At 36.3% G+C, this 27,269-nt stretch overlaps 1 protein-coding gene across 12 annotated transcripts in view; it reads left to right on the forward strand.

The window, feature by feature from the left end:
• Positions 1-27,269, forward strand: part of LOC136034471 (3',5'-cyclic-AMP phosphodiesterase-like) — a 387,364-nt gene that overhangs the window by 348,696 nt on the left and 11,399 nt on the right. For all 12 annotated transcript variants that reach the window (XM_065715671.1, XM_065715672.1, XM_065715670.1 and 9 more), the window contains 2 exons: positions 4,753-4,907; positions 25,370-25,492. In XM_065715671.1, coding sequence (XP_065571743.1) covers positions 4,753-4,907; positions 25,370-25,492 — 278 coding nt within the window. The remainder of the gene's footprint in view (positions 1-4,752; positions 4,908-25,369; positions 25,493-27,269) is intronic.

Raw genomic sequence — 27,269 nt, forward strand, 5'->3', positions numbered from 1 at the left:
TTTCAGTTAAAAAAGCCCTTTTCGGCATTTTCTTTGGGAAAGTTGAAAAAAAAAACAACAACAAAAACCCTCCTTAGATTTTGAAAAATACATTACTGAGATGCACATCTCATCTACCACAATTGATATGACCTATGCTCTTGAGATGCAATTGTTACTGATAAATGTTCTTTTTTCTTTTTTTTTTTAGCTTGAGACTAATTCTAGATGAAAATGTAGGTCCCTGTTTTCATCATTTTTAAGACTTGGTTTCATTTTGGATTACCTACTTTAACCTGTCCTTTTAGATTAGTCTTAATATATTTGAGCGTTCTTCTTCGACATTTTCTTCACGTAGGTTATGTCTAATGATTAAAGATTTGGATCACCATCTCGGTGGAATTAATATTGGCATATATGGAATTCGACTAATGCATACCTAGAGAAGACATGAATATCTTCACGTACATACTTCGGGTGTTAAAACTTTTCTTAGAAGAAACAGAAGAACAAAGTTAGCTATTTTAATTTGTATCCGATTATGAATATTTTACCAAGATAATCCAGAAAAATACTTGTGTATCGGTTAGTGTAAATTCTAATATAAAATATAGAAGGCTTGTAGTGAACCTAACACTCTAAAATGTACCCCCCCCCCCCCAGCATCTAGGCAAAGTGACATCTTTGCGATATATGACATGTTTGTGGCAATTTTATTTCTTATCCACATAGATGTAACTGTATAAATACAATATAACTGCTTATAGATATAACTGACTTTAGCCTCAGATTATTTCTAAGTGATCATTTCTGAAAACCGAGGCCTGGGAGGGGCAGTTGCCACCCTGCCACATAGCAAATTACGCCCCTGCCTTCTGTTTCAGGAGTTGTTCTTAAGATTTTGGGACAAAATTAAAAATTTAGTGTAAAGAGCAAGGTTTTGAGGAGGGGGCAATCCCCTCATATACATAATAATTTCTGCTGGCTTTACGCATTAATATTGCTCTTTTACTCTCATTTGAAAAAACTTATTTTTTTAATTTAATCTGTGATCGTTTTTTTTTAAATAATACCAGTAAATCTGGCTCCAACTCCATGAAAAATGATTTCTAAATGAGAACGTGGAAGGTTACTATTTTTTTTATTATTTTTAAGATTTGATTTCATTTTGAATTACCTTCTTTAACAGGCGTCCAGCATAAAATAGCCGTAATTTATTTTGAGTGTTCTTCTTTAACGTATTCATGACGTCGGTAGTGTTCAACAATTCATGGCTCAGATCATCGCCCTGGTGTAACTAATCAATATCTTATAAATTCAGTAATGTTTTGAATTCGTATTGCTAATGAAAACCAAAAAACATCAGCATCCTCGCTTGTATACATTGGTTACTTAAATTTTTCTTATAAGAGAATAGTAATGTTAGCTTTCTTTTTTTCTTTAATATGAATAATTTATTATAATAATCTGAAAAAAGTCTTATAGATAGGTTAATGTAAATACTAATATAAAGTGTAGAAGGTTTGCAATAAACAAATCACAGTACGAATGACCCCTCCCCAGCTCAAAGGCAAAGTGACGTCCTTCGTTGAAATGTTGCAATTCCTTGACAGTTTTATTTCTTATCCATATGGATATGACTTTTGAAAAACAAACAGCCAAAGTAAGTAGAGAAGAGGAAGCGGGAAAAGAAAATAAATTTCAACAGCTTGGTAAAGAGAAGAAAAAAGAAGTAAAGAAAAGAAAAAGAAAATGGAAAAAAAAAGAAAATATATAATCAAAAAATTACATATATAAAAAGATAAAACTAAAGTAATAAAATATAAATAGAAAGAAGAATAGAAATAAAATAAAATAAAAGAAATAGAAATAAAAAAAGAAACAAATGAAAGAAAATAACGAATAAAAAGAAAAAAAGAAGTAAAGAGAAGAGGAAGCAGGAAAAGAAAACAAATTTTTAATAGATTGATGTCATTTTTCCTTTAAATATTTGTCTAGGGAGGGCCGCTTTGTAATTAATTCTCAACTATGTCTTATGAATGATGACTCATTTTCATGTATAAAAAGAATTAGAAGAAAGAGCTTCCCAGCAGTCTGTAATTTCCTTTTTGTAATAATATCCGCTAATTGTGACTGGCTTAAATTCAGACGATGATCAATTTAATGACTTCTAAAAGTCTTAACACTGTATTTTTGACTTCTCGAATGACTGTTTATCATGGTTGCAGCATCCCCTGCAACCTATTAAAGAACGAACTCTGGCCTATAAGAGCCATCAATCTAGAGACGTGTTTTAAAAAACAAAACTGTGTACTTATTGACTTCTAGAATTGAGGTCTTGACTCCTGTGTATAGAATGATAAACTTTTTGGCTTTTATAATTAGTATGATAGCCTACTTGACAATTAAAAATGCAGAATAAGCAGAACTAGATTTTTTTTTCTTTTTTCTTTTTTTTATGTTCGAGATCGTCTTACATTTATCCAATCGCCATAGAAAAGGAAACTAGAGACTGTTCAAAGGTTCCTTTTTTTATAATTTTTTTTTTTTGTTTAATTTTTTTTTATTTTGTCTAATTTAAATTTATTTGGTTTATTTTTTATTGTGTATTATTCAGAACACACTCAATAAGTGAAGTTAGGTTCATTCGCGAAACAAACTACGATACAGGTACGTTTTAATTAAATATTTGTTACTTGGCCATTATTCAATTGATTCAATTCAATTCAGAACACACTCAAGAACTTTGCTGGGAAAATCCGGTTTCATAGCCACAAAGACAAAACTCAATTTAGTTTGCTACGCATAGTGATAGAAGATAGTGCCTGAACATGGATTTTGAAATGAAGATTTGGGATTTGCCAAAGACTGAAAAAGAGACAAGTATATTTTTTCCAGGATAAGGGGTTGTTGCCCACAACAAAACAGTGCGTCAATGGACACAAAATGACTTTATAATCTTACGAGAAGGAACATTGTAAGGTCAGATTAGGTACCTGCATCGTAGTTTGTTTCACGAAAGAACCTAACTTTACTTTGAGTGTGTTCTGAATAATACACAAGTTCCTTTATTAATTTTATTTAGTTTAAATTATTTATTTATTTATTTTAAATTTAAAGATTAAATTTTTCAAAGTTTTTTTTTTACATAAAAACAAGTCACCGTTCATGAAAGATAGTTACAAATTAATTCCTTAGCGGTCCTTCTTTAAATTGAGGAAAAGTCAGGGACTCAAGTTCTAATGAAAAACTCTTTAATATGCAGTAATGCAGCTTTTGGTTAGAGTGGCTGCCAGATTTACAAAAAAGAAGCTGTGCTGCATAGCTGCGATGGCCTCGGGCAGCTTGGTGCTGCAGTGAGTTGTAGTGCTGCAGTGTAGTAGTATTTCAATTAATACATCTATGGGGATCTTTCAGATGACCCTGCTAAATGATTTGCGTTCAAGGACAGAAAAAGAAGCCAGATATAGGCTAGCCTCCTCCTTCTTCTAAGAAATGCCCTAACACCCGAGGTATGCATGCAAGGATACGGAAACCTTCTCTAGGTATTCATTAGAGATAAAAATTTAATACATACCTGTAAAAAATTAATTTGTTACACTAGGATTATCTAAATCTTGAATTTTTTAGCATAATCTACGTCATGAAAACGTTAAAGAGGAAGACTCAAAATAAAATCAATTCAAATTTATGACTATTTTATGCTAAATTATGACTAATTTAGGACTATTTACTTTATGAAATCTACCTTTTTTAGGTAGCTTTATGAAAGCTACCTTTTTTCGTAAAATTACCTTTTACGAAAAAAGACAAAGAAAAGACAAAATATATACATAAGTATAAATTGAATAGACCAGACAGTAGCATTCGACTCTTCGAAATTATAACTCCCATACCTCTAAACCATTGTTTATACAGCCTTCAACCGTGATAATCAGTTCCCTAGAAGAGGTCTACGAGATACCTGGGAGTCTTGGTGCATCCGCCGCCATCCCCCCCCCCCAAAAAAAAATATTCCTTAAATTCTCCAAACTTTGGTAATTACTCATAAAATATTCCGGGTTATCCCCCTACTCGCCACAAAGAGGCAGGCACACTTACCTCCCGGGCAATCAACATCGCAAAAATTTCAGTGTCGTCTGCGCAATGGCACACAATTCGCTCGCTCCTGCAGCCAACATTTTAACGTTCTCCACGGTAGGCTCAGTCTCAAGTAAAACTCCTCTCCATACACTACTGTAGTCTGCTTATAAAACCTTAGAGTAAATGGCTTCTCAACATCAGTAAGCCAAACCTGGATTACCTGGTCCCTAAGCTGTGAATCCAGCAAGTTAAGGAAATAATCAGGTTTGCAATCGGGTCCCTGGCCTTCATTCCATGCCCATGAGAAAAAGCAGTACTAGGGGATTTAATTCTAATCTTGGACAGGTAACATCCTGCTAGACGAGCTTATTGTAGAAGGGTGCGTAATATATAACCAAGCGAAAAATATACCTAGAGGTGAGACCCCGCTAAAACTTCGGTGTCTCAACCCATGCAGTCCTCCCTGCTGAAATATACAAACACCAGCTTTAATCTTACACAATCTATTTTCCTTTCCAGAAATGGGGTACAAGTATGCACAGTATATAAAAAAAAACTCAAGTAATTGCTGTGAGAACAAAAAAAAATAATAAAAGTGAGAATTTAAAAGTTTTTCTAACAATACATAAGAAACCTCAGAAGTCCAACTTTTATCCAACTACTTTTAAATAGACTCTTATTCCCTTGTAGGCTCAGATCTAGCCCTAATGTATAACGATGAGTCTGTCCTTGAGAATCATCACTTAGCTGTTGCATTCAAATTGTTACAGAATCCAGACTGTGATATCTTCAAAAACCTTCAGAAGAAACAGAGGCAAACATTACGAAAGGTTGCTATTGATATGGTGAGTATTGTGCTTAACAAACAGTTCGTGGTAACGAAAAGTAAGTAAGGAGCGACTCGGCTCAATAGCAACCGAGGCTCTAAAAATAGGAATTTTTATATCAATAGGTACATCAAAAGAATCAGCTTATTATTGTGTTGCGGAGCAACACTACTGCTTTTGTAGTTTTTTTTTTTTTTTCACCGTGATCAGCGACCTGTAGCTCCGAAGTGGTAAGAGTTAAAAATTTGAGATTTTTCAGAGGGAAGGGAAACGTGAAACAGAGTAAAAAAGTTCCAGAGAAGTTCCTAAAATTTCTAACAGTTTTCCATAAAAAAAAATAAAACCTTTTTTTCTTAGAAACTCTGCGTTCGATGTTTGGCGTCAAGTTAAGACGACCCTAGCTTCGGAAATAAACTTGTTAGAAATACAGTTATGCTGAACTCATGTAGAACTTTCATTTGTCTCTTCGAGAACTGGAGCACAAAATTCCGTAGCTCTTACAGATTTCCCGGAAATAATTCCGGAAAAGTCTATCTCGTTCCGATTTTTTTTGGAATTTTTTCAAATTTTCGATTTTGATGTTTCTTATATTTTTATCGAGTAGTGCTATGAAAAGTATGCAAGAAGAAGTGAAGTGTTCTATATACCAAGTTGCTTCGTTCTCTAAGAAATAATTTCCGAAGTTTCGACGTTCTAGAGGTAACTTCTGTTCTAGACCAGCTAGAATTTTTTTTCCAACGCGGTTCGACAGGTCTCGATCTCCTAACAACTGGAGCTTACAATAGTTTCTCCGAAATAAAATTCCTTCTTTGGGTTTTTCTATTTGGAAGTTTTGTCATGCCCTCGGGGCAATTTAAATTTTTTGGTGAATTTGGTTTGTTTTATATTTTCCTAGTTTAGACCATCAAAAGTTAAGCAGAAAACTATAAGACGTTATTTCCGTATCTCTTTCAGATTTCCCGGAAATAATTCCCAAAATGCGCGTCTCGAAACATAATACTTCGAATTGGTGTCAAGTTAAGACGGCCCTAGTTTCGGAAGTAAACGTTTTAGAGATAAAATAATTATGAACTCATATAGAGCTTTTATTGATGTTTTCGAGAACTGAAGCATGAAATTCCGTAGCTCTTACAGATTTCCCGGAAATAATTCCGGAAAAGTCAATCTCGTTCCGATTTTTGAAAATTTTCTTAAATTTTCGATTTTGATGTCTATTTTATTTTTATCGAGTAGTGCTATATAACATATCAAAGATGCTTCAAGATAACAATCGAAGCCGCATTAGAAAAATGTCCTCTGAAGGACATAATGGAGACTGTTGCTCCGCAACTGTGTCCCGTAGGGCACAGTTGCACGTGTTGCTCCGCAACTGTGCCCTAAGGAACAGGGCACAGTTGCTGCAACACTTCCCGTTGCACAGGCAACGGAGGTCTAGTTCAGATTCCAAATACAAATTATTCATCAAGTTTAGTGTTACCCATCAAAAGTTAGTAGCATAAATAAATTTTCATGATTTTAGAAATACGGGAGAAACAACTCCTGAAATAAAGTAATGTCAATGAAAATACTACCACCAGATTCAGCATACCAGAAAACCTTACTATAGAGGTTTCGAGCTCCTATCTGCAAAAATGTGGAATTTTCCTACCAATAGTTACATCAAAAGAATCGCATTTTAATTCTGATTTAAAATATAAGTTTCGTCAAGTTTAGTCTTACCCATCAAAAGTTAAGATCCTGACAAAATTTGCCTTATTGTAGAAAATAGGGGAAACACCCCCTAAAAGTAATACAATCTTAACGAAAATCACTTCATCAAATTCAGCTTATCAGAGAACCCTATTGTAGAAGTTTCAAGCTCCTATCTACAAAACTGTGGAATTTCGTATTTTTTGCCAGAAGACAGATCACGGATGCGTGTTTATTTTTTTTTTTTTTCTGGCACTTGGTATTAACCAAGTGACATATAGCGATCGCAAATTCTGTCGGTCTGTCTGTCGGTCCGTCTGTCCCGGTTTTGCTACTTTAGGCACTTCCAGGTGAGCTAGGACGATGAAATTTGGCAGGCGTATCAGGGACCGGACCAAATTAAACTAGAAATAGTCATTTTCACGATTTGAACTTCTGGGGAGGGGGGTCGGTTAATTCGGAAAAAATAGGAAAAACGTAGTATTTTTAACTTACGAACGGGTGATGGAATCTTATTGAAATTTGATTTATGGAAGAATATCATATCTCAGAGCTCTTATTTCAAATTCCAACCAGATCTGGTAACATTGGGGGGAGTTGGGGGGAACCTAAAATCTTGGAAAACGCTTAGAATGGAGGGATCGGGATGAAACTTGATGGGAAAAATAAGCAGAAGTCCTAGATACGTAACTGACATAACCAGAACGGATCTGCTCTGTTTGGAGGAGTTGGGGGGGGGTGTTAATTCAGAAAATTAGAAAAAATGAGGTATTTATAACTTACGAAGAAGTGATTGGATCTTAATGAAATTTGGAGTTTGGAAGAATATCCTATCTCAGGGCCCTTATTTTGAACCCCGACTGGATCCGGTGACATTGCGGGGAATTGAGGGGGAGCCTAAAATCTCGGAAAACGCTTAAGAGTTGAGGGATCGGGATGAAATTTTGTGGTAAAAATCATCTTAAGTCTTATATACGTGATTGAAATAACCGGAACGGATTCGCTCTCTTTGGGGGAGTTGGGGGAGGAGGGTTAGTTCTGAAAAATTAAATAAAATGAGGTATTTTTAACTTACGGAGGAGTGATCGGATCTTAATGAAATTTGATGTTTAGAAAGATATTGTGTCTCAGAGCTCTTATTTTAAATCCCGACCGGGTCAGGTGAAAGGGAAGTGGGGGGGGGGTGGAACCTAAAATCTTGGAAAACGCTTAGAGTGGAGGGATCGAGATGAAACTCGGTGGGAAAATAAGCACAAGTCCTAGATACGGGATTGACATAACCGGAACGGATCAGCTCTCTTTGGGGGAGTTGGGGGGAGGGTTAATTCTGAAAAGTTAGAAAAAATGAGGTATTTTTTACTTACGAAAGAGTGATCGTATTTTAATGAAATTTCATATTTAGAAGGACCTCGAAACTCAGATCTCTTATTTTAAATCCCGACCGGATCCAGTGCCATTAGGAGGGGACCGGAAATCTTGGAAAACGCTTAAAGCGGAGAGATCAGGATGAAACTTGGTGGAAAGAATAAGCACAAGTCCGAGATAGGTGACTGAGATAACCGGACCGGATCCGCTCTCTTTGGTGGAGTTGGGGGGGGGACGGGGTTAATTCGGAAAAATTAGAAAAAATGAAGTATTTGTAACTTACGAATGGGTGATCAAATCTTAATGAAATTTGATATCTAGAAGGATCTTGTGCTTCAGAACCCTCATTTTAAATCTCGACCAGATCCGGTGACATTGAAGTGAGTTTGAGGGGGAAACCGGAATTCTTCGAAAACGTGAAAACCGAGGTATCTTACAAATGGGTGATCGGATCTTAATGAAACTCGATATATAGAAGAACCTTATGTCTCTGATGCTCCATTTTCAACTCGAATTGGATCCGGGGACATAGAGGGTTGGAGGGGGGAAATAGAAATCTTGGAAACGGAAATCTTTGAAAACCCTTAGAGTGGAGAGATCGGGATAAAACTTGATGGGAAGAATACGCACAAGTTACAGATACGAGATTGACGTAATTGGTACGGAACCGTTCTCATTGGGGGAGCTAGGGTTTGTTAATTTGGAAAAATCAGAAAAACTGAGGTATTTTTAGCTTAAGTACGGGTCACAAGATCTTAATGAAATTTGGTATGTAGAAGGAACTCATGTCTCAGAGCTTTTATTTCAAATCCCGACCAAATCTTTTGACATTGGGAGGAGTCGGAGGAGGAAATCGGAAATCTTGGAAAACGCTTATAAATGTCGTAGATACGTGGTTGACATAACCGGACTGGATCCGCTCTCTTTGGTGGAGTTAGGTGGTGGGATTCAGTGCTTTGGCGAGTTTGGCTCTTCTGGACTTTGCTAGGACGATGAAAATTGGTAGTCATGTCAGGAAGCTGCACAAATTGACTTGATAAAGTCGTTTTCCCCGATTTGACCATCTGGGGGGCTGAAGGGAGAGGAAAAATTAGAAAAATTGATGTATTTTTAACTTACGAGCGGGTGATCGGATCTTAATGAATTTTGATATTTAGAAGGACTCGTGACTCAGAGCTCTTATTTTAAATCCCGACCGGCATTAAGCCTCTGATTTTCCTTTTAGAGCAATCTATTGGTTCTTAGAATTTTGCTAGAGCTCATACTATATGAGCTCTTGGCTCTTGGCTCTTCTGACCTCGTCACAGGTGCCATATGAGCTCTTAGCTCTTGTTTTGTTTTTTTTCCAGGGATGATCGTATTGACTCAGTGGTCCTAGAATGTCGCGAGAGGGCTCATTCTAACGGATATTAAAAGTTCTAATGCCCTTTTTAAGTGACGACAAAAATTGGAGGGCACCTAGGCCCCCTCCCACGCTCATTTTTCCCCAAAGTCACCGGATCAAAATTCTAAGATAGCCATTTTATTCATTATAGAAAAAAGCTTTAAAGAAGAGAGAAACAAGGATAATGACAGCCAATGAAGAAAACGCAGATTACGATGCAAATATTTCATTCAAAACTTCCATTTGACCCTCCATAGTGCAGAATAATTAAATAATATCGATAAAAGTCCAAAGGATAATATAACAACCAAATCTTAAAACAAACACAAAAGCTAAAATAGGAAGAGCCTCTCGAAACAACGTTGAAAGAGTTATCTTTTCACAGTAACTCTTCCGAAATATTTGCATTGTAATCTCTGTTTTCTTCACTGGCTATTATTGTGTTGCGAGAGCAACACTTTGGTTTTGTCCCGGTTTTTTTTTTTTTTTTTTTTTTCCTATGCCGCCGATCTCAGCTTATTCCTGGAAACTGGTAAAGGTCTAACCTGTGCGGTTTTTACGGAAAGTGTGGACCTCAGGCCGGATTGATGAATATGACATTACATTTTGGAAAGCTCCGTAGAACTCTTGCCTGGGGCCAAAAAGGATGGTTTTTGCTTGTCCTCGAGCCAGAGCCTATGGTGTGCGAAGTGAAGTGGAGTTATATAGCCTATGTCAGAGAGGAGTATCTGAAGTTGTGCAGCCAAGCTTTCGTTTAATCAAACCATGTTTCTGCTTTCGAGTGGAAAGCTCCGTTCTAGCAGGCAAGCAGGCAGGCACCAGTTTCAAATTGAAGATGGACTAAAATCTATAAGTGTTAAATATATGCGGTAGTTCCCCGGCCCCACAGCCAATATATCTTCTTTGAGTGATAAATAGAAAAATTTACAGAAACAAAAAAGTGCGATTTTCCCACGGGTCCGAAAGTGCTGCCATCTATTGTTTCTAGCCATTTCTGTTCGTGATTTCAGCTGACTTTACCATTCTTTTTTTTTCTACTTGGGATTGCAATAGAGAAATGGTATCAGATATACCTCTTAAACTTTAAAAGTTCTCTCATTGCTAAAGAAATTAGAGCTTATCCTTTGCTCCTTTCTAAGTGGTGGTGTTAGAAAGTTGGCCTCCGGCAAAAAAGTCAACTTTTGAACTAAGACAGATAGAATTTTTTTTTCAATGACAATCGATAGACCTTGATGAGCTGATCAAAGTATATGTCATCCATTTTTTGTTACAAAAATTCCTTCATGACATACACCAGTTTGAAAGTTTCAAGGGGTTGACAACTTCAGTGGTAAGGTACACACTTGAACCAAAAATAGGCCGATACCAATTGTGAGATATGTAGGGGACTTCCAAGCAACAGTCGATTATTAGCTTATAATCATCTTTGGCAATGAGGGGTTTGCAACTTTTGCTGATTGGTGTACCTATTATCTGTTTCTGGTGTAATTGATGGTAAGAACAACTTGGTTCCCGATTGTAAGACATGTAGGGGAGTTGTAAGTAATAATCGGCTGTTAGGCTACAATGACTTCAGCGACAAGGGGTTTGCAACTTTTGCTAGTTGGTGTACCCATTATTTGTTTCCGGTGAACTTGGATGTATATCACGGGAGAGGGACTTGTAAGTAAGAATCGGTTGCTAGAGGAGGTTCATCAGAGGCTAAAAATTTGTGCAAATTGGTGCACATCTATGGTATTTGATCCTGAAAAGTCACGAATAGCTTTATAATACCAACTAGATTATATAAGATAATGTTCCAAGTTTCCATCGGTCACGATGTCTACGATTGAAAAGGATAAAGTTCAACTGGCTGCAAACTCAATTTAGTCCCTTCTTCCGATATTCTTTTGCTGTTGTTTTTTCAACGCTGAAGAACTTGATCATGTGATTACTGATTGTGTTCTGCTTTGAATATGCCGTTTTGAATGCTTTGATAGTTTTGACAACTTCAGAATTTAACCGATAGCGAAGAAACAAAACCAAAGTGTTGCTCTCGCAACACTTTTATCGGCGAAGCCGGACAAAGGTTGCTGCAACACTTCACGTTGCCCAGGCAACGTAGGTCTAGTTATCCTTGTTTCTTTCTTATTTGCGGTTTTTATCGTATTCTCAGGATTAGTTAATGTGGCCTCAAAAATCATCTATGCACTTATAAATTGAATCAATTATGAAAAAATCAAGAAGCTGAAAAACACACAAGAAATTTATTATTTTGGATTTTATTATTATTTTCGATTTTTGGAAATATATTATTTTGGAAATATTTTATTTTGGATCCATAAAGGAGGGGGTGAATTATAGAAGAAGTGTATTAAAATATGTTAAAAACTTTTTTTAACATATTATAAAGTAAGAATCATTTTTTTAACGTCTTCTTCTCTATAACCCAAATTCTTGGGTAATACCAATGGTTCTTACTGCAAAACAATGCCAATTCAGAAAAAAAGAAAATGCGAATATAGCCTTAGGCGTTACCTGGCCTATTAATGCTTTTTTAGGGAAGGGAAAATTGTATTTTGAAACAATGTTGAAACAGGAATCAAATACTGTTTTCTTACTAGATCTCTACTCTACCACAACAATGTCGGGTAGAGGCTGATTTAAAGGTTACCTGTAGCAGGTCATCACTCCAACTATTTAATAATTACCACGTTAATTATTAATTTAACATAATTATGTATATAAAATCAGGTATTGTGTTTTTTTTAATTTTCAGACCTTTCCTTTACTACCGAAAAAAGTTAAACTAATCAAGGTAGAAGTGTGATAAATTATGAGAGTCGCATCTTGGAACCATGAGAATGAACATAGGCTAAATAATTTAGAAAAATAGAAAAACTAAAAATATAAAAACCAGAAATGTGACGTCATGATAACAAGCCTATGAGGGCCGAATGCCGAATGAAATTGTGTCTACACTAAATTATCCCATTCCATCCACTAAAATATCATATAGTGGATAAACTCACAGTTTATCCGGAAAAAGGAATTCAACCCACATTTTCTCAGTCGATAATTGGCACCCATCTGAATCCTAATTCTAATATACTTAATTGTTACTTTTAACTAAACGCGGTATTTGTTGCCAAGACTCTCTTTCGATTTTATATTGAAAAATAAACTAGTCAAGTCACTTGTAGTTACTCTCCAGCACTCTACTCCTGGTCTTGTTTTTAAATTCCTTAGTACCAAAAAAAAATAACACAATTCCAGTAGCATATCTATCTTTTAAAAATAGAAATTAAGATTTAAGATCACGACAGTTCTTAATGTGGTTGAGTTGATTTTTAAATAGTTCATTACATGGAAGTTACTAAAAAGATGGCAATATAAGTGTTAATTGTAGGTTTCTCACAACTTTTTGAGTTTTCACTAAAATTAAGATAAAAATAAAGTTTTTTAACAAAAAACAAAGCAAATTTAAAGTTTCAAATAAGCAGAAATTAGCTCACATAACATGTCACACCGAAAATGAACGGGAATTACCCTGATTGAAGGTTCAAGAAATGGAATATAAAACCTAGAACAAGAAAGTGTAATGAATTATGAAGTCAAGTTTAAAAAATACGACAAGTAATTACTATAAATAATATCAATGATCTATGAAGCCAAACTTAAATAAAGAGAATTACCTCAAGTAAGTGAAATGCTGCAACCGTGTCAACCCCTTTCAAAATAAAATGAAATCGTGGAAAATTAAATATATATATATATATATATATATATATATATATATATATATATATATATATATATATACATATATATATATATATATATATATATATATATATATATATATATATATATATATATATATATATATATACTAGCTGTTGGGGTGGCGCTTTGCGCCACCCCAACACCTAGTTGGTGGGGGCGCTTCGCGTGTCCCTGTGTCCCACCTGTGAATATAGATAGATATATATATATGTTTTTAACTACGTAAAACTTGCGAATATACAACATTCTTCGCTGTCCTATTGTCTGTGTATATAAATAGATTGTCAGGTTTACCGACTCTTGAACATGCAGCATATAATTGTCCATGGGAAAAACAATCCGTATTCAGATCTATACCTCATTATACTAATGATTGCCCTTGAGCTTTGTTGATGATGATTGCTAATCGAACGTTCCCTATGTCCCCGTCGTCATTTATTTATCCCCCTGTGCCCCCCGGCGTCCCCGTTATGTCCCGGTGTCCCAGTCTGTAATTTCTCTTTGAGTGTCCCAGTCATCATTTATATTCCCTGTGTCCCGGTGTCCCGGTCTGTAATTTCTCTTCGAACATTCCCTGTGTCCTGGTCGTCATTTATATATCCCCCCTGTGCCCCAGCGTTCCCGTTGTAGTTGTGTCCCTGTGTCCCGGTCGTCATTAATATTCCCTGTGTCCCGGTCGTTATTTGTGTCCCGGTGTCCCAGTCTGTAATTTCTCTTTGAGTGTCCCGGTCGTCATTTATATTCCCTGTGTCCCGGTGTCCCGGTCGTCATTTGTGTCCCGGTGTCTCGGTCTGTAATTTCATCAGTTGACAAACATGACGTCAGTCGACAAACAACTTCATGACGACATACAGCTCAATCCTTATAATAACGTCAGTCGACAAACATGACATCAGTCGACACACAAACATGACGTCACTCGACAGACAGACAGACAACTTATTTTTATATATATATACTAGCTGTTGGGGTGGCGCTTCGCGCCACCCCAACACCAAGTTGGTGGGGTTACGCGCCATTGTGGTTGTGTCCCTGTGTCCCACCTGTGAATAGAGATAGATATAAATATATGTTTTTAACTACGTAAAACATGCGAATATACAACATTCTTCGCTGTCCCATTGTCTGTGCATATAAATAGATTGTCAGGTTTACTGACTCTTGAACATGCAACATATAATTGTCCATGGGAAAAACAATCCGTATTCAGATCTATACCTCATTATTCTAATGATGTGTCCCTGTGTCCCGGTCGTCATTTATATTCCCTGTGTCCCGGTCGTCATTTGTGTCCCGGTGTCCCAGTTTGTAATTTCTCTTTGAGTGTCCCGGTCGTCATTTATATTCCCTGTGTCCCGGTGTCCCGGTCGTCATTTGTGTTCCGGTGTCCCGGTCTCTAATTTCTATTCGAACAATCCCTGTGTCCCGGTCGTCATTTATATATCCCGCCTGTGCCCCCGGCGTCCCCGTTGTAGTTGTGTCCCTGTGTCCCGGTCGTCATTTATATTCCCTGTGTCCCGGTCGTGATTTGTGTCCGGGTGTCCCAGTCTGTAATTTCTCTTTGAGGTTCCCGGTCGTCACTTATATTCCCTCTGTCTCGGTCTAATGACGTCACCGTCAAAGCAAAAATGACGACAACTAATTTCATGACGTCAGTCAGCACAGAAACATGACGTCACCTGATCCACAGACAGACAGACAGACAACTTATTTTTATATATATAGATATATATATATGTTTTTAACTACGTAAAACTTGCGAATATACACCATTCTTTGCTGTCCCATTGTCTGTGCATATAAATAGAATGTCAGGTTTAACGACTCTTGAACATGCAACATATAATGGTCCATGGGAAAACAATCCGTATTCAGATCTATACCTCATGATTCTAATGATTGCCCTTGAGCTTTGTTGATAGTGATTGCTAATCGACGATTCCCTGTGTCGCCATCGTCATTTATATATCCCCCTGAGCCCCCCGGCGTCCCTGTTGTAGTTGTGTCCCTGTGTCCCGGTCGTCATGTCCCGGTGTCCCGGTCGTCATTTGTGTCCCGGTCTGTATATACATTCGTTTTTGAATTGGTCTTTTTTTAGGTTTTAGTTTTTTACCTTTTTTAGTTTTTTTTCTTTTTTTTAGTTTTGTTTTTCTCCTTTATTTTTCATTTTTTTTTTCTTTTTTCATTTTATTTTCTTTTTTAGTTTTTTTAGCTTTTTAGCTTTTTTAGTTTTTTATTAGTTTTTAATTTTTTTCGTTTTAGTTTTTTTGTAGTTTTTACCTTTTTTTATTTTTTAATTTTTTTTTACTTATGTCCTGGTCGTCATTTATACTCCCTGTGTCCCGGTCGTCATTTGTGTCCCGGTGCTTTGTTGATGGTGATTGCTAATCGAACTTTCCTTGTGTCCCGGTCGTCATTTATATTCCCTACTAGCTGTTGGGGTGGCGCTTCGCGCCACCCCAACACCTAGTTGGTGGGGCACTTCGCGCCCCCCCCCCAAGCCCTCCCGCGCGCGTAAGTCGTTACGCGCCATTGTAGTTGTGTCCCTGTGTCCCACCTGTGAATATAGATAGATTTATATATGTGTTTCAAATTACGTAAAAATTGCGAATATACAACATTCTTGGCTTTCCCATTGTCTGTGCATATACAAAGCCGTATGTACTAATAATGTCATCATGTGCAAACGCTCTTTTTACAAACAAACAAACATGCATACACACAACTCGTTTTTATATAGATAGATAGATAGATAGATGCAATACAAATTAACTGCGTAAAACTTGCGAATATACAACATTCTTCGCTGTCCAATTGTCGCTGCATATAAATAGATTGTCAGGTTTACCGACCCTCGAACATGCAACGTACAATTGTCCATGGGAAAAACAATCAGTATTAAGATCTATACCACATTTTTCTAATGATTGACCTTGAGCTTTGTTAATGGTGATTGCAAATGCTAATCGAATTGGGAATTGCAATCTTTTAAATTGAAAAGGCAGATCCGTTGGAATCATGGGAATGCGAGGAATAAGAACAGCCTCACCCTCAAAAGGCCCTGTCAAGATTGTGGCCTCTATTAGGTTTTCCATTGTTTTTTTACGGCAAGTCGAGTGCCATTGCAAAGCTTTGGTGGGTTTATATTTCTTAAAAGTATTATTGGTACGCCTATTTTTAGTTGTAGCACGTGTGGTGGAAACCCTGAAAGATCTATGGAATTTAAAAATTCAGATGGATAATTAACCGCTTCATTTGGTTCCAAAACTGTGTCGACTGACTTGTAAAGGACTGCCTGGTCTCGAATCTTGGTCAAAACAATATTGTTGATTTCGTGGACGTCTATATTTTTGGGTGCGAGAATCGCTCTTTCACTTAGCCATTTATTATTTTTATAATTTTTTAGAATATTCGGAAATACTTTTTCAATCAATTCATTTTTGGACGTCACTAAATTACAGAAATCAGCAGGTAGTTGTATACGTCCTGAAATTGAGTCTACTGGGAGCTTTCCGTTTCCAATTGCCAGCAATTGATCTGAAAATGTTTGACCAGAGTCATCGTTTTGCAATCGGACACGCATATTTGTAGTTAATTCTAATATTTTTACGTGTGCTCATAAATTAGAATTTTTCAGGCAAGCATTCATTTCGTCTGCAGGAGTTGATCTAGGTATTATAGGTAATGTTTGCCTGAAATCTCCCGCAAGCAATATTAATGTGCTGCCAAAGGGTTTCGACTTCCCTCTCAAATCTTTCAAGCATTGATCCAGAGCCTCGAGCGATTTTTTGTGTGCCATTATGCACTCATCCCAAATAATAAGTTTGCATTGCTGCAATACTTTACCCATCCCAGATGATTTGGAAATATTGCACGTGGGAGTTTCTGTAGAATGCAAATTCAGAGGCAATTTCAAAGCGGAATGAGCAGTTCTTCCACCAGGCAGCAATGTTGCGGCTATTCCGGACGACGCAATTGCCAACGCTATATCATTTTTTGATCGAATTGATGCCAGAATCAGTTTTATCACAAATGTTTTACCAGTACCTCCTGGCGCATCCAAAAAGAAAATTTCTCCAGCGTTGTTATCGACACAATGCATTATCGTATCATAAATGTCTTTTTGTTCCGACGTTAACCTGGAAATGTTATTTTGTACATACGACAATAGATCACTCGTACTGTAACTTTGTTCACGATCCAATTCTACACATGTCGAAACAGCAGCGATACGGTTAGGTGAAGGCATTCCCAAATCCTGAAGAGGTTTGTTTGCCATACGTACGCACAAATCTTCTATAATAACTAAAGTGTAGTTATAAATTTCTGATGTAAAATCAAAAGTCATATCTGACGTCTCTAACTGTTTTCGATAGAGTATATCTTCGGACATTTTTGACTTATATTTTTCCCATAACTCTGTAGGAGCTGATGGAGAGCAAGTTCTTAAAATGATGCCAAACAATGCACGAATTTGACTTGGGGTTGACGTTTCGCACGCGTCATTGATGCAGTTATCCCAGTGTTGGTCATTCTCCAATAAATTCAGAGCTTGGCATGCACTACGGTAAGTGTCATGTATTGTACCGTTTACAGTTCTCAAATACTCAAAGGATGTCGGACCGGGTACATTCACCAAAAGCAGGTGTAGAAAGAAGCATTCATGTTGATTGGGGTGAACGGTGTAGAGTCTTCCTATCGTGGTATCTTTGAAGATGGTAGGTTGGCCGTCGACTGACTTACCCTGTTTTCGACGTTCAAATACTTTATTTTTAGTATTCCACGTGTAATACGAAGGCACTTCAGTATACAGCAGTTTTTTTGCAAAAGAATCATTTTTGCAAAGCGAAAAAAAAGCTATTAATGTTGTATCCGGTGGATTCAGGACTCTTTGTTGCACGTTGGTTTCCGTGAAATAAACACGTTGACCATTCTGTAAATGTACCGCTAAGTGAACAACAGCTGGACTACGTTCATGTATCGGAAATGAAAGAATTCGCCAAACAGCTTCATTACTGCTTATGTATCTTCCAGCCTGATATTGTACGATTTCGTCGAAATCTTTGATTTCGGGCTGCAAGCCAAAAACTGCCATGTCACTGCCTTTGTTGACGTATTTACATATGTATTTGATTGCCTTTACGGAGTTACAGTATTCAACGTTTATGTGTGCATTAAATGTTTTTGATAATAATGGGGAATATGGAACAACCCACTGGTTATCTACTTCGATGGTGGTACCGTTACGCTTCTTTATTATTGCTGTTTTACCGCCATCTTCAGTAGATCTTCTTCTGTATTGTGGGTAACCATCATTGACAGTAATTGTGTTTGATACTAAAAGTCGAGGATATTGCTTTGTGCACCTTCCTTTGGCCATGCATGGTGAATTTTCGTTCAGTGCACCGCAAGGTCCATGTATCATATTTTTTACAATAATATCATGTAACCCCTTATCGACATTTTTATCAGGTATTTCAGCGGAAATCACATCATCAATTTCGTTCGAAGTAATTTTTTTATGTAGCCAGATTAGTATATGTGCGTGTGGCAAACCTCGTTTTTGCCATTCCACTGAGTACATCCAGCATCGCACTGACCCAAACACTTCAAGTTTTACTATGTAGTTTATCAGTGATTTCAACTTTTGCCGGAAGACACGGGCCGTAATGTCATGCCTATGAACCGCCGATTGTCCTTGAAGTAAAAGCTGCAGTATCTCGTCCCAAGATTGATTACATGTAAATGTAATAAATAAATCTGGACGACCATAGAGACGAACATACGCAATAGCATCTTGAGCATATTCATGCATATGACGGGGACTGCCAGCGTATGACGAAGGTAAAATTGTTAATCTTCCAACGTTTGTGGTATTACCGTCATTTATAACTGCATCTCGCAAATGAATGTATTGTTCAGAGCGGAGCTTGGTCTGATTCAGGCGGATATATAGCAAACGTTCTGATTCAATTTTAGCATACATATCAACGACAAATTGGTGAAACAATTCACGGCATTTTAAAATATAATTTTCTTCATCCTGCCGAATCATTAGTCTATAGGAATAATAATGCATTGCACTGCATTTCTTATTCATTTCTTTGTTAGTGGCTGGATTCATCAATTTAATATTAAAGTGATAGCCGTCGGCTCCATCCCAAAAAATGATAGGATATTGTAGGGCATCGTAGCATCGATGAGTTTCAGCAATTCTTAACAACTGAGCGTTTCGCTTATGAAGAATAATATCTCGAGGTAAAAACTGATCACCGACCATAACGATTGCCACTTCGTCGATAGTTGGAGCATTGTATCTACGCACATGTTGGCCAGGAGGCGTTTTGTCAGCGGAAATAACAATTTTATGCGTATCAGTAGGCATCAAATCGATGGCTGTTTTGAACAGACGCACTAAATTATTATTTTCGTGGAAAAGATGTTGCAATTGGGAAACGATTGTCCTTTCAACGTTGGGAGAAATTTCGCAACGTGCATTCAATTCAGAATTTCTATCACTGATGAAGTACAATTGTAAAAATTTATGATTCTCGCCTGAGAATGGTAGAAGGGACCCTGCTCTATGATAAATTTGCCCTTTTACTTTGAAAGTAGACATAAATTGATCTGGATTTTCGATTTGGGCTCCAAACGACGTCATTTGGAAACATGAGTTGTATTTTCTGATTTGTGACAAAAAACGCTTAGATTCTGACGTAGTTCCAGTAAGGAAAGTCTTCAATGGCTCTGGTGGTGCAGCCAATAGAGGAAGTTTAACTTTTCCTGAGGTGCAACACATTCCCATTGTTTCACCATTGAATTTCAAGGCCTTGCAATAGGGACAAATTTTAGACATTGTCCCGATTTGAACACATCTACTCAAGCTATAATCATCGACTGGGTTGTACCTGAATGCCAGGCGATAACTTTCAGGTTGCTCTGATTCCTCGGCACGCTTTCTTTTCTTACTTTCTCTATCAGCAGCAAGCCTGATTTCTTGCTGTTCTTGTGATTCCTCGGCACGCTTTCTTTTCTGACTTTCTCTATCAGCAGCAAGTTTTTTGGCATAGACTCTTTGAGCATCTTCATCGGCTTTTGCCATTGTAAGTTCATCAGTCATTTTAAACTTAAACATTAATAGATTTCTACGTGAACATATATGTCTTAAATATCTTTAATGACGTCACCGTCATAGCAAAAATGACGACAACTAACTTCATGACGTCAGTCGACACAGAAGCATGACGTCACCTGACAGACAGACACACAGACAGACAACTTATTTTTATATATATTCTATATATATAAAAATAAGTTGTCTGTCTGTGGATCTGTGGATCAGGTGACGTCATGTTTCTGTGTCGGCTGACGTCATGAAATAAGTAAGAAAAGAAAGCGTTCCGAGGAATCACAAGAACAGCAAGAAAACAGGCTTGCGGCTAAAGAACGCAAAACCGCGCAGTTAGATGAAAATCCACCTGGACAGCGAGAGTCAAAACATATCAAAACTGAAAATGATAGCGATGATGATTGGGTTTGGGATTTTGACTTGGATAAGGTCATCAATGCCTACCAGATTTAAGTTAAAAAAACAAAGGTTCGTCGATATGTACTTCATAGTGACGCTGAAAAATAAAGAAGAAAAAGAAAACTGAAAAAAAGAAAAAAGGTAAAAAACTAAAAAGAAAAAACACTCAAAGAGAAATTACAGACCGGGACACAAATGACGACCGAGACAGAGGGAATATAAGTGACGACCGGGAACCTCAAAGAGAAATTACAGACTGGGACACCCGGACACAAATCACGACCGGGACACAGGGAATATAAATGACGACCGGGACACAGGGACACAACTACAACGGGGACGCCGGGGGCACAGGCGGGATATATAAATGACGACCGGGACACAGGGATTGTTCGAATAGAAATTACAGACCGGGACACCGGGACACAAATGACGACCGGGACACCGGGACACAGGGAATATAAATGACGACCGGGACACTCAAAGAGAAATTACAAACTGGGACACCGGGACACAAATGACGACCGGGACACAGGGACACATCATTAGAATAATGAGGTATAGATCTGAATACGGATTGTTTTTCCCATGGACAATTATATGTTGCATGTTCAAGAGTCAGTAAACCTGACAATCTATTTATATGCAGAGACAATGGGACAGCGAAGAATGTTGTATATTCGCATGTTTTACGTAGTTAAAAACATATATTTATATCTATCTCTATTCACAGGTGGGACACAGGGACACAACTACAATGGCGCGTAACTAATATGGCGCGTAACGACTTACGCGCGCGGGGGGCTTGGGGGGGCGCGAAGCGCCCCACCAACTAGGTGTTGGGGTGGCGCGAAGCGCCACCCCAACAGCTAGTAGATATATATATATATATATATATATAAATATATATATATATATATACTAGCTGTTGGGGTGGCGCTTCGCGCCACCCCAACACCTAGTTGGTGGGGGCGCTTCGCGCCCCCCCCAAGCCCCCCCGCGCGCGTAAGTCGTTACGCGCCATAATAGTTACGCGCCATTGTAGTTGTGTCCCTATGTCCCACCTGTGAATATAGATATATATATATATATATATATGGTTTTAACTACGTAAAACTTGCGAATATACAACATTCTTTGCTGTCCCATTGTCTTTGCATATAAATAGATTGTCAGGTTATCCCCCTGTTTCCCCCGGTGTCCCCGTTGTAGTTGTGTCCCTGTGTCCCGGTCGTCATTTATATTCCCTGTGTCCCGGGTCCCGGTCATCATTTGTATCCCGGTGTCCCGGTCTGTATATACATTCGTTTTTTAGTTTTGTTTTTCTCCTTTATTTTTTTCCTTTTTTTTTCTTTTTTAGCTTATTTAGATTTTTAGATTTTTTAGTTTTTTTTATTAGTTTTTAGTTTTTATTTCTTTTTAGTTTTTTTGTCCCGGTCGTCATTTATATCCCCCTGTTTCCCCCGGTGTCCCCGTTGTAGTTGTGTCCCTGTGTCCCGGTCGTTATTTATATTCCCTGTGTCCCGGTCGTCATTTGTATCCCGGTGTACCGGTCTGTATATACATTCGTTTTTTAGTTTTGTTTTTCTCCTTTATTTTTTTCCTTTTTTTTTCTTTTTTAGTTTATTTAGATTTTTAGATTTTTTAGTTTTTTTATTAGTTTTTAGTTTTTTTTTCTTTTTAGTTTTTTTGTAGTTTTTACCTTCTTTTTAGTTTTGTTAATTTTTTTTTTTACTTGTGTCCTGGTCGTCATTTATACTCCCTGTGTCCCGGTGCTTTGTTGATTGCTAATCGAACATTCCTTTTGTCCTGGTCGCTTTCTCTTTGAGTGTCGTCATTTATTTTTTTCTTTTTTAGTTCTTTTAGTTTTTACCTTTTTTAGTTTTTTTTTAGTTTTTAGTTTTTTTAGTTTTTTACCTTTTTTTAGTTTTTTTAGTTTTTTAGCTTTTTTATTTTTTTTATTAGTTTTTAGTTTTTTTGTAGTTTTTGCCTTTTTTTTTAGTTTTTTGTCCTGGTCGCTTTCTCTTTGAGTGTCGTCATTTATTAGTTTTTTCCTTTTTTTTTTTAGTTTTTTATTGGTTTTTACCTTTATTTTAGCTTATTTTTCAGTTTTTTCCTTTTTTTTAGTTTTTTTTTATTTTTTATTTTTTTTAGTTTTTTACCTTTTTTTAGTTTTTTTAGTTTTTTTAGTTTTTTAGCTTTTTTACTTTTTTTATTAGTTTTTAGTTTTTTTTTGTAGTTTTTGCCTTTTTTTAGTTTTTTCAGTTTTTTTTTTAGTTTTTTATTGGTTTTTACCTTTATAGTTTTTTTAGTTTTTTAGCTTTTTTATTTTTTTTATTAGTTTTTAGTTTTTTTTGTAGTTTTTGCCTTTTTTTAGTTTTTTCAGTTTTGACGTCACCTAATCCAGTTTTTTCAGGTGACGTCACCTGACACATCCATCCACACATTCATCCACACATCCACAGACAGACAACTTATTTTTATATATATAGATATATATATATATATATATATATATATATATATATATATATATATATATATATATATATATATATATATATATATATATATATATATATATATATATATATATATATATGTAAAGCAAAGTTATGTAATTTGATGATTGAGTTGACCCATCTTCTTCTAATATTACAGGCTCCATTAACTTTTTTTCCATTTTTTTCAATTATTTGAGAAATCATATTTTTAGGGTATCAACACTATCAACTAAAGAAATAACTATACCTCTTTTTACTTGGATCGGGTAATTTTATGCGAAAGATAAATAACGGTTGTTGTTAGTCGGTTTACGGTAAATTGAATAAGCTAGTTCATTATTATTTCTATGGATCGAAACATCCAGAAACGGTAACTTATTCTCTTGTTTCTTTTTCAATTGTAAAAACCAATTCCCTCCCAAATTATTTAAACGTTCCAGCAAACCTTCAATTTATGATTCCCCGTTATTCTGAATAACTGTTATAATAAAATGCTGAATAAAATGTTATCCATATATTTGTCCAAAAATTTGTGTTTAAAAAAATATTGTTTCTATAGCTGAAGTTTCTACATACTCTACTTAAATATTTGCTAATAGTGGATTTAAGGGCCCTCCCATTGCTAATACCCTAATTTAATGGCACAAGTTTCTCTAAAATTGAAATAATTAGTATACCTCCTAGTTATTTTATAGAAACACAATCTTCGGAATATTTTTTAATTAGAGTGTTGTTTCTTTTTGTTGTTTTTTTCACTGGTCTTTTGAAATTAAAATCCGTTTTTTCTTGCTTAATTTTTGGTAAATGGAAAATCAGTGTGGTCTAAGAAATTATTCCACGATAAGTTTATCCAACTTCTTCCTCTCTTGTGCTGCTCGCGGGGACACTTAACATGGGAATTTAATTTAGCGTACAAGCCATAAAGTCAAGCGTAACTGAGAAAACAAGAAAGGAAAACGAATTAGAAGTATTCCAAGAAGAGTTATTCGACTATATCCGATTTTTAAGTTATTCTCTTCAGTGATACAAGTGATCACGGTACTATAAATTTAACAGAAAAAAATTCGTTGACATTTTCTGACTCTGGAACTGCATAATATCTTTTGCAAATACAAATATTCATTTGGCAAATTCCAATTCTGGGATAGAAAACATGATTTCTTTGTTTAAAATGGAACTTGAATTTCTGTTACAATTTTTGCTTTTAAACTCTTCTAGTGCTGGAAATGACTTGGACCTGCTCGTTTTTAAACTCACGTCAAGGCTTTGTCGCGTACGTCAGCAATCTTAGGAGTATGTGAAGTTTACATCATGGCTTTGTTGCTGACTTTACTTGTGCCAACGCTAATTAATGACACTTGTATGAGGAAATTCTTGCTGATGTCACTCAGGTTAAGGCTATTTAAAGATGTTTACGTCATGGCCTTCCAACTGACGTTAAGACACCATGACGTCTACATTAAGTCTTTGTCGGTGACGTCAACGAATTTTATGTTATTACTAGCTGTTGGGATAGCGCTCTTGAACATGCAACATATAATTGTCCATGGGAAAAACAATCTGTATTCAGATCTATACCTCATTATTCTAATGATTGCCCTTGAGCTTTGTTGATGGTGATTGCTAATCGAACATTCCCTGTGTCCCCGTCGTCATTTATATCTCCCGGTCGTCATTTGTGTCCCGGTGTCCCAGTCTGTAATTGCTCTTTTAGTGTCGCGGTCGTCATTTATATTCCGTGTGTCCCGGTGTCCTGGTCGTCATTTTTGTCCCGGTCGTCATTTGTGTTCGGGTGTCCCGGTCTGTAATTTCTCTTTGAGTGTCCCGGTCGTCATTTATATTTCCTGTGTCCCGGTCGTCATTTGTGTCCCGGTGCTTTGTTGATGGTGATTGCTAATCGAACATTCCTTGTGTCCCGGTCGCTTTCTCTTTGAGTGTCCCGGTCGTCATTTATATTCCCTATGTCCCGGTGTCCCGGTCGTCATTTGTGTCCTGATGTCCCGGTTTGTAATTTCGTCAGTTGACAAACATGACGTCAGTCGACACACAAACATGACGTCATTCGACACACAGACACACAGACAACTTATTTATATATATACAGATTTTGTAAGGTTTACATCAAGGTTGTGCTATTGACGTTGGTAAAGTTATTATCAGTTAGTGGCTCTATTTCAAGGCTATACCGCTTCAAAAATATCGCTAATGCTGTTTTGAAAGACCTGAATCGAGACTTTTCTTTCAGGTGCTAGCCACGGACATGTCTAAGCATATGACCCTTTTAGCTGACCTCAAGACAATGGTTGAAACAAAAAAAGTGGCTGGTTCTGGCATCTTGCTATTAGACAATTATACAGATCGAATTCAGGTATGGAATTTTGAATGATGTTGAAAATATATGATGTGTTCTTTAGATTAATAAATTAATTAATTAATCAATCATTGTTTTAACAACGTCAGCAGAAATTGATCAACAAAAATGTTTTTTTAAACTAGAATAGCTAATCAAAAATGAACTTTAACACCAATTTTAACCAGCTCAACAAAGTTGAATGCCAAATTGTTCTCTCGACAACATTAAATGGTGTGGAACCTTAACCGGCTTCGCATCTTCATAGAGGACACGGTTGCCACGTTCAATTAAACGGTTGCCGTTCAATTAAAAAAAGCAAATGGTTGGCCTCTATGACAGTTGTAGCCAGTATAAATTAGTAGCTTTTAAAGATTTTCCGTTTTTGTTGCTTCTAAGATTGCTAAGTTATTTGTTCTGGTTATATTGAAAGTTGCATTAATTAATGAGAGGTTACATTAATTAATGAGATTAAGCGATAATCAAGGTCTTCTTGTGTGTTTTTTGGAAAATGGGAATTGAAATGTAATAGAAGAAACAAAAATATTTCCCTAGATGAATTTACTGGCTTATTAAAAATCACAACAAAATTAGGATCTTTAAAGGGAACATCCAGCAACTTTACTCTGTGTATGCAAGTTTCATTGCTAGCATCAAGTCAAGCATAACCTTTCAAACTTAAATAAAGTATTTTACACTAGATTAACCGAAAAAATCTATAAAATCATCATATTCATCGTTTGAACTCATCATTATCATCTTTAGCAAACTATTTGCAAAGTAAAACTGTGGAACTGAGATAGCGATTCAAGCTTTGATCAAGGGTGAAAAGCTTTCTAGAACTTTTTTTTCAAAATTTATTAGTTTCTTATTCAGAAACTCCATTTTATTCCATCTTTATTGAGTTTTTTTTTCTACAACATAATATGGACCAGAGTTCAATCCGAGCTTGCAACCCCTTCCTGTAAAAAACAAAAACAAAGAAAAAACCGGTAACTGAAACATCGACAGTTTTCAACACCCTTATGTGACGTGAATGGCCCCGTGGGACCTTTATCCCTTTTTTATCTTATTGTAGAGTAGCATAGACTTACGTAGAGCAAAATTCTATGTGCTACTTAGCACTGCTTACGTGAAGAGCAAGATTTACTCCACAATGTAGCGTAAATTCTTAAGACATGTAAGTGTGAAAGTTCTACGACGTAGTGTGAAAGAACCTAACAATTTTAGTTGGATAGGATATTAGAAATTTGGTGGTAAATTAAGTTTTTTCGATAGGAGAGTGGTATTTCCAAATCTGTTTTTAATCTAAAAAAAAAAAAAAAACTTTAAAAAAGATGCGTACACAGGGATGGAAGATCTTCTATCCCCTTTATCTTTTCTGTATTCTCCAGGTTTAGAATTCTCCTCATTATCTTATGCTTTCTGTATAAATTGTACTCTCTAGGTTTTTGACGAACCTCCTCATTCCTATTTTGTTTTGATATTTCGTTTCTCTATTTAATGTTGTTTATACTTCATCCTTCTGATATCGTGCAGTTTCTATTATATCCGAATTTTTAAGTCTTCTCTGCGTTTTCCTTCTTCTCATTGTGTGGTTGGCCCTTTGCTATATTATTTATATCTATATATCTTTTTGAAGTCACGGCTAGTAAGGGTAAATTTAACTCTTTAAAATATTGAGCAATGTATAAAGAATTTCAATTACTTTATACTTGACAGATAAGGATCTTTTTAGAGAATATATCCTTCGAGATCAAACTATTAGATATCTGAGTCGTTGAGATCGAAGCAA

This window comes from Artemia franciscana, chromosome 13 (genome assembly GCF_032884065.1).
Source record: "Artemia franciscana chromosome 13, ASM3288406v1, whole genome shotgun sequence".
In the NCBI taxonomy this organism is placed as follows: Eukaryota; Metazoa; Arthropoda; class Branchiopoda; order Anostraca; family Artemiidae; genus Artemia; species Artemia franciscana.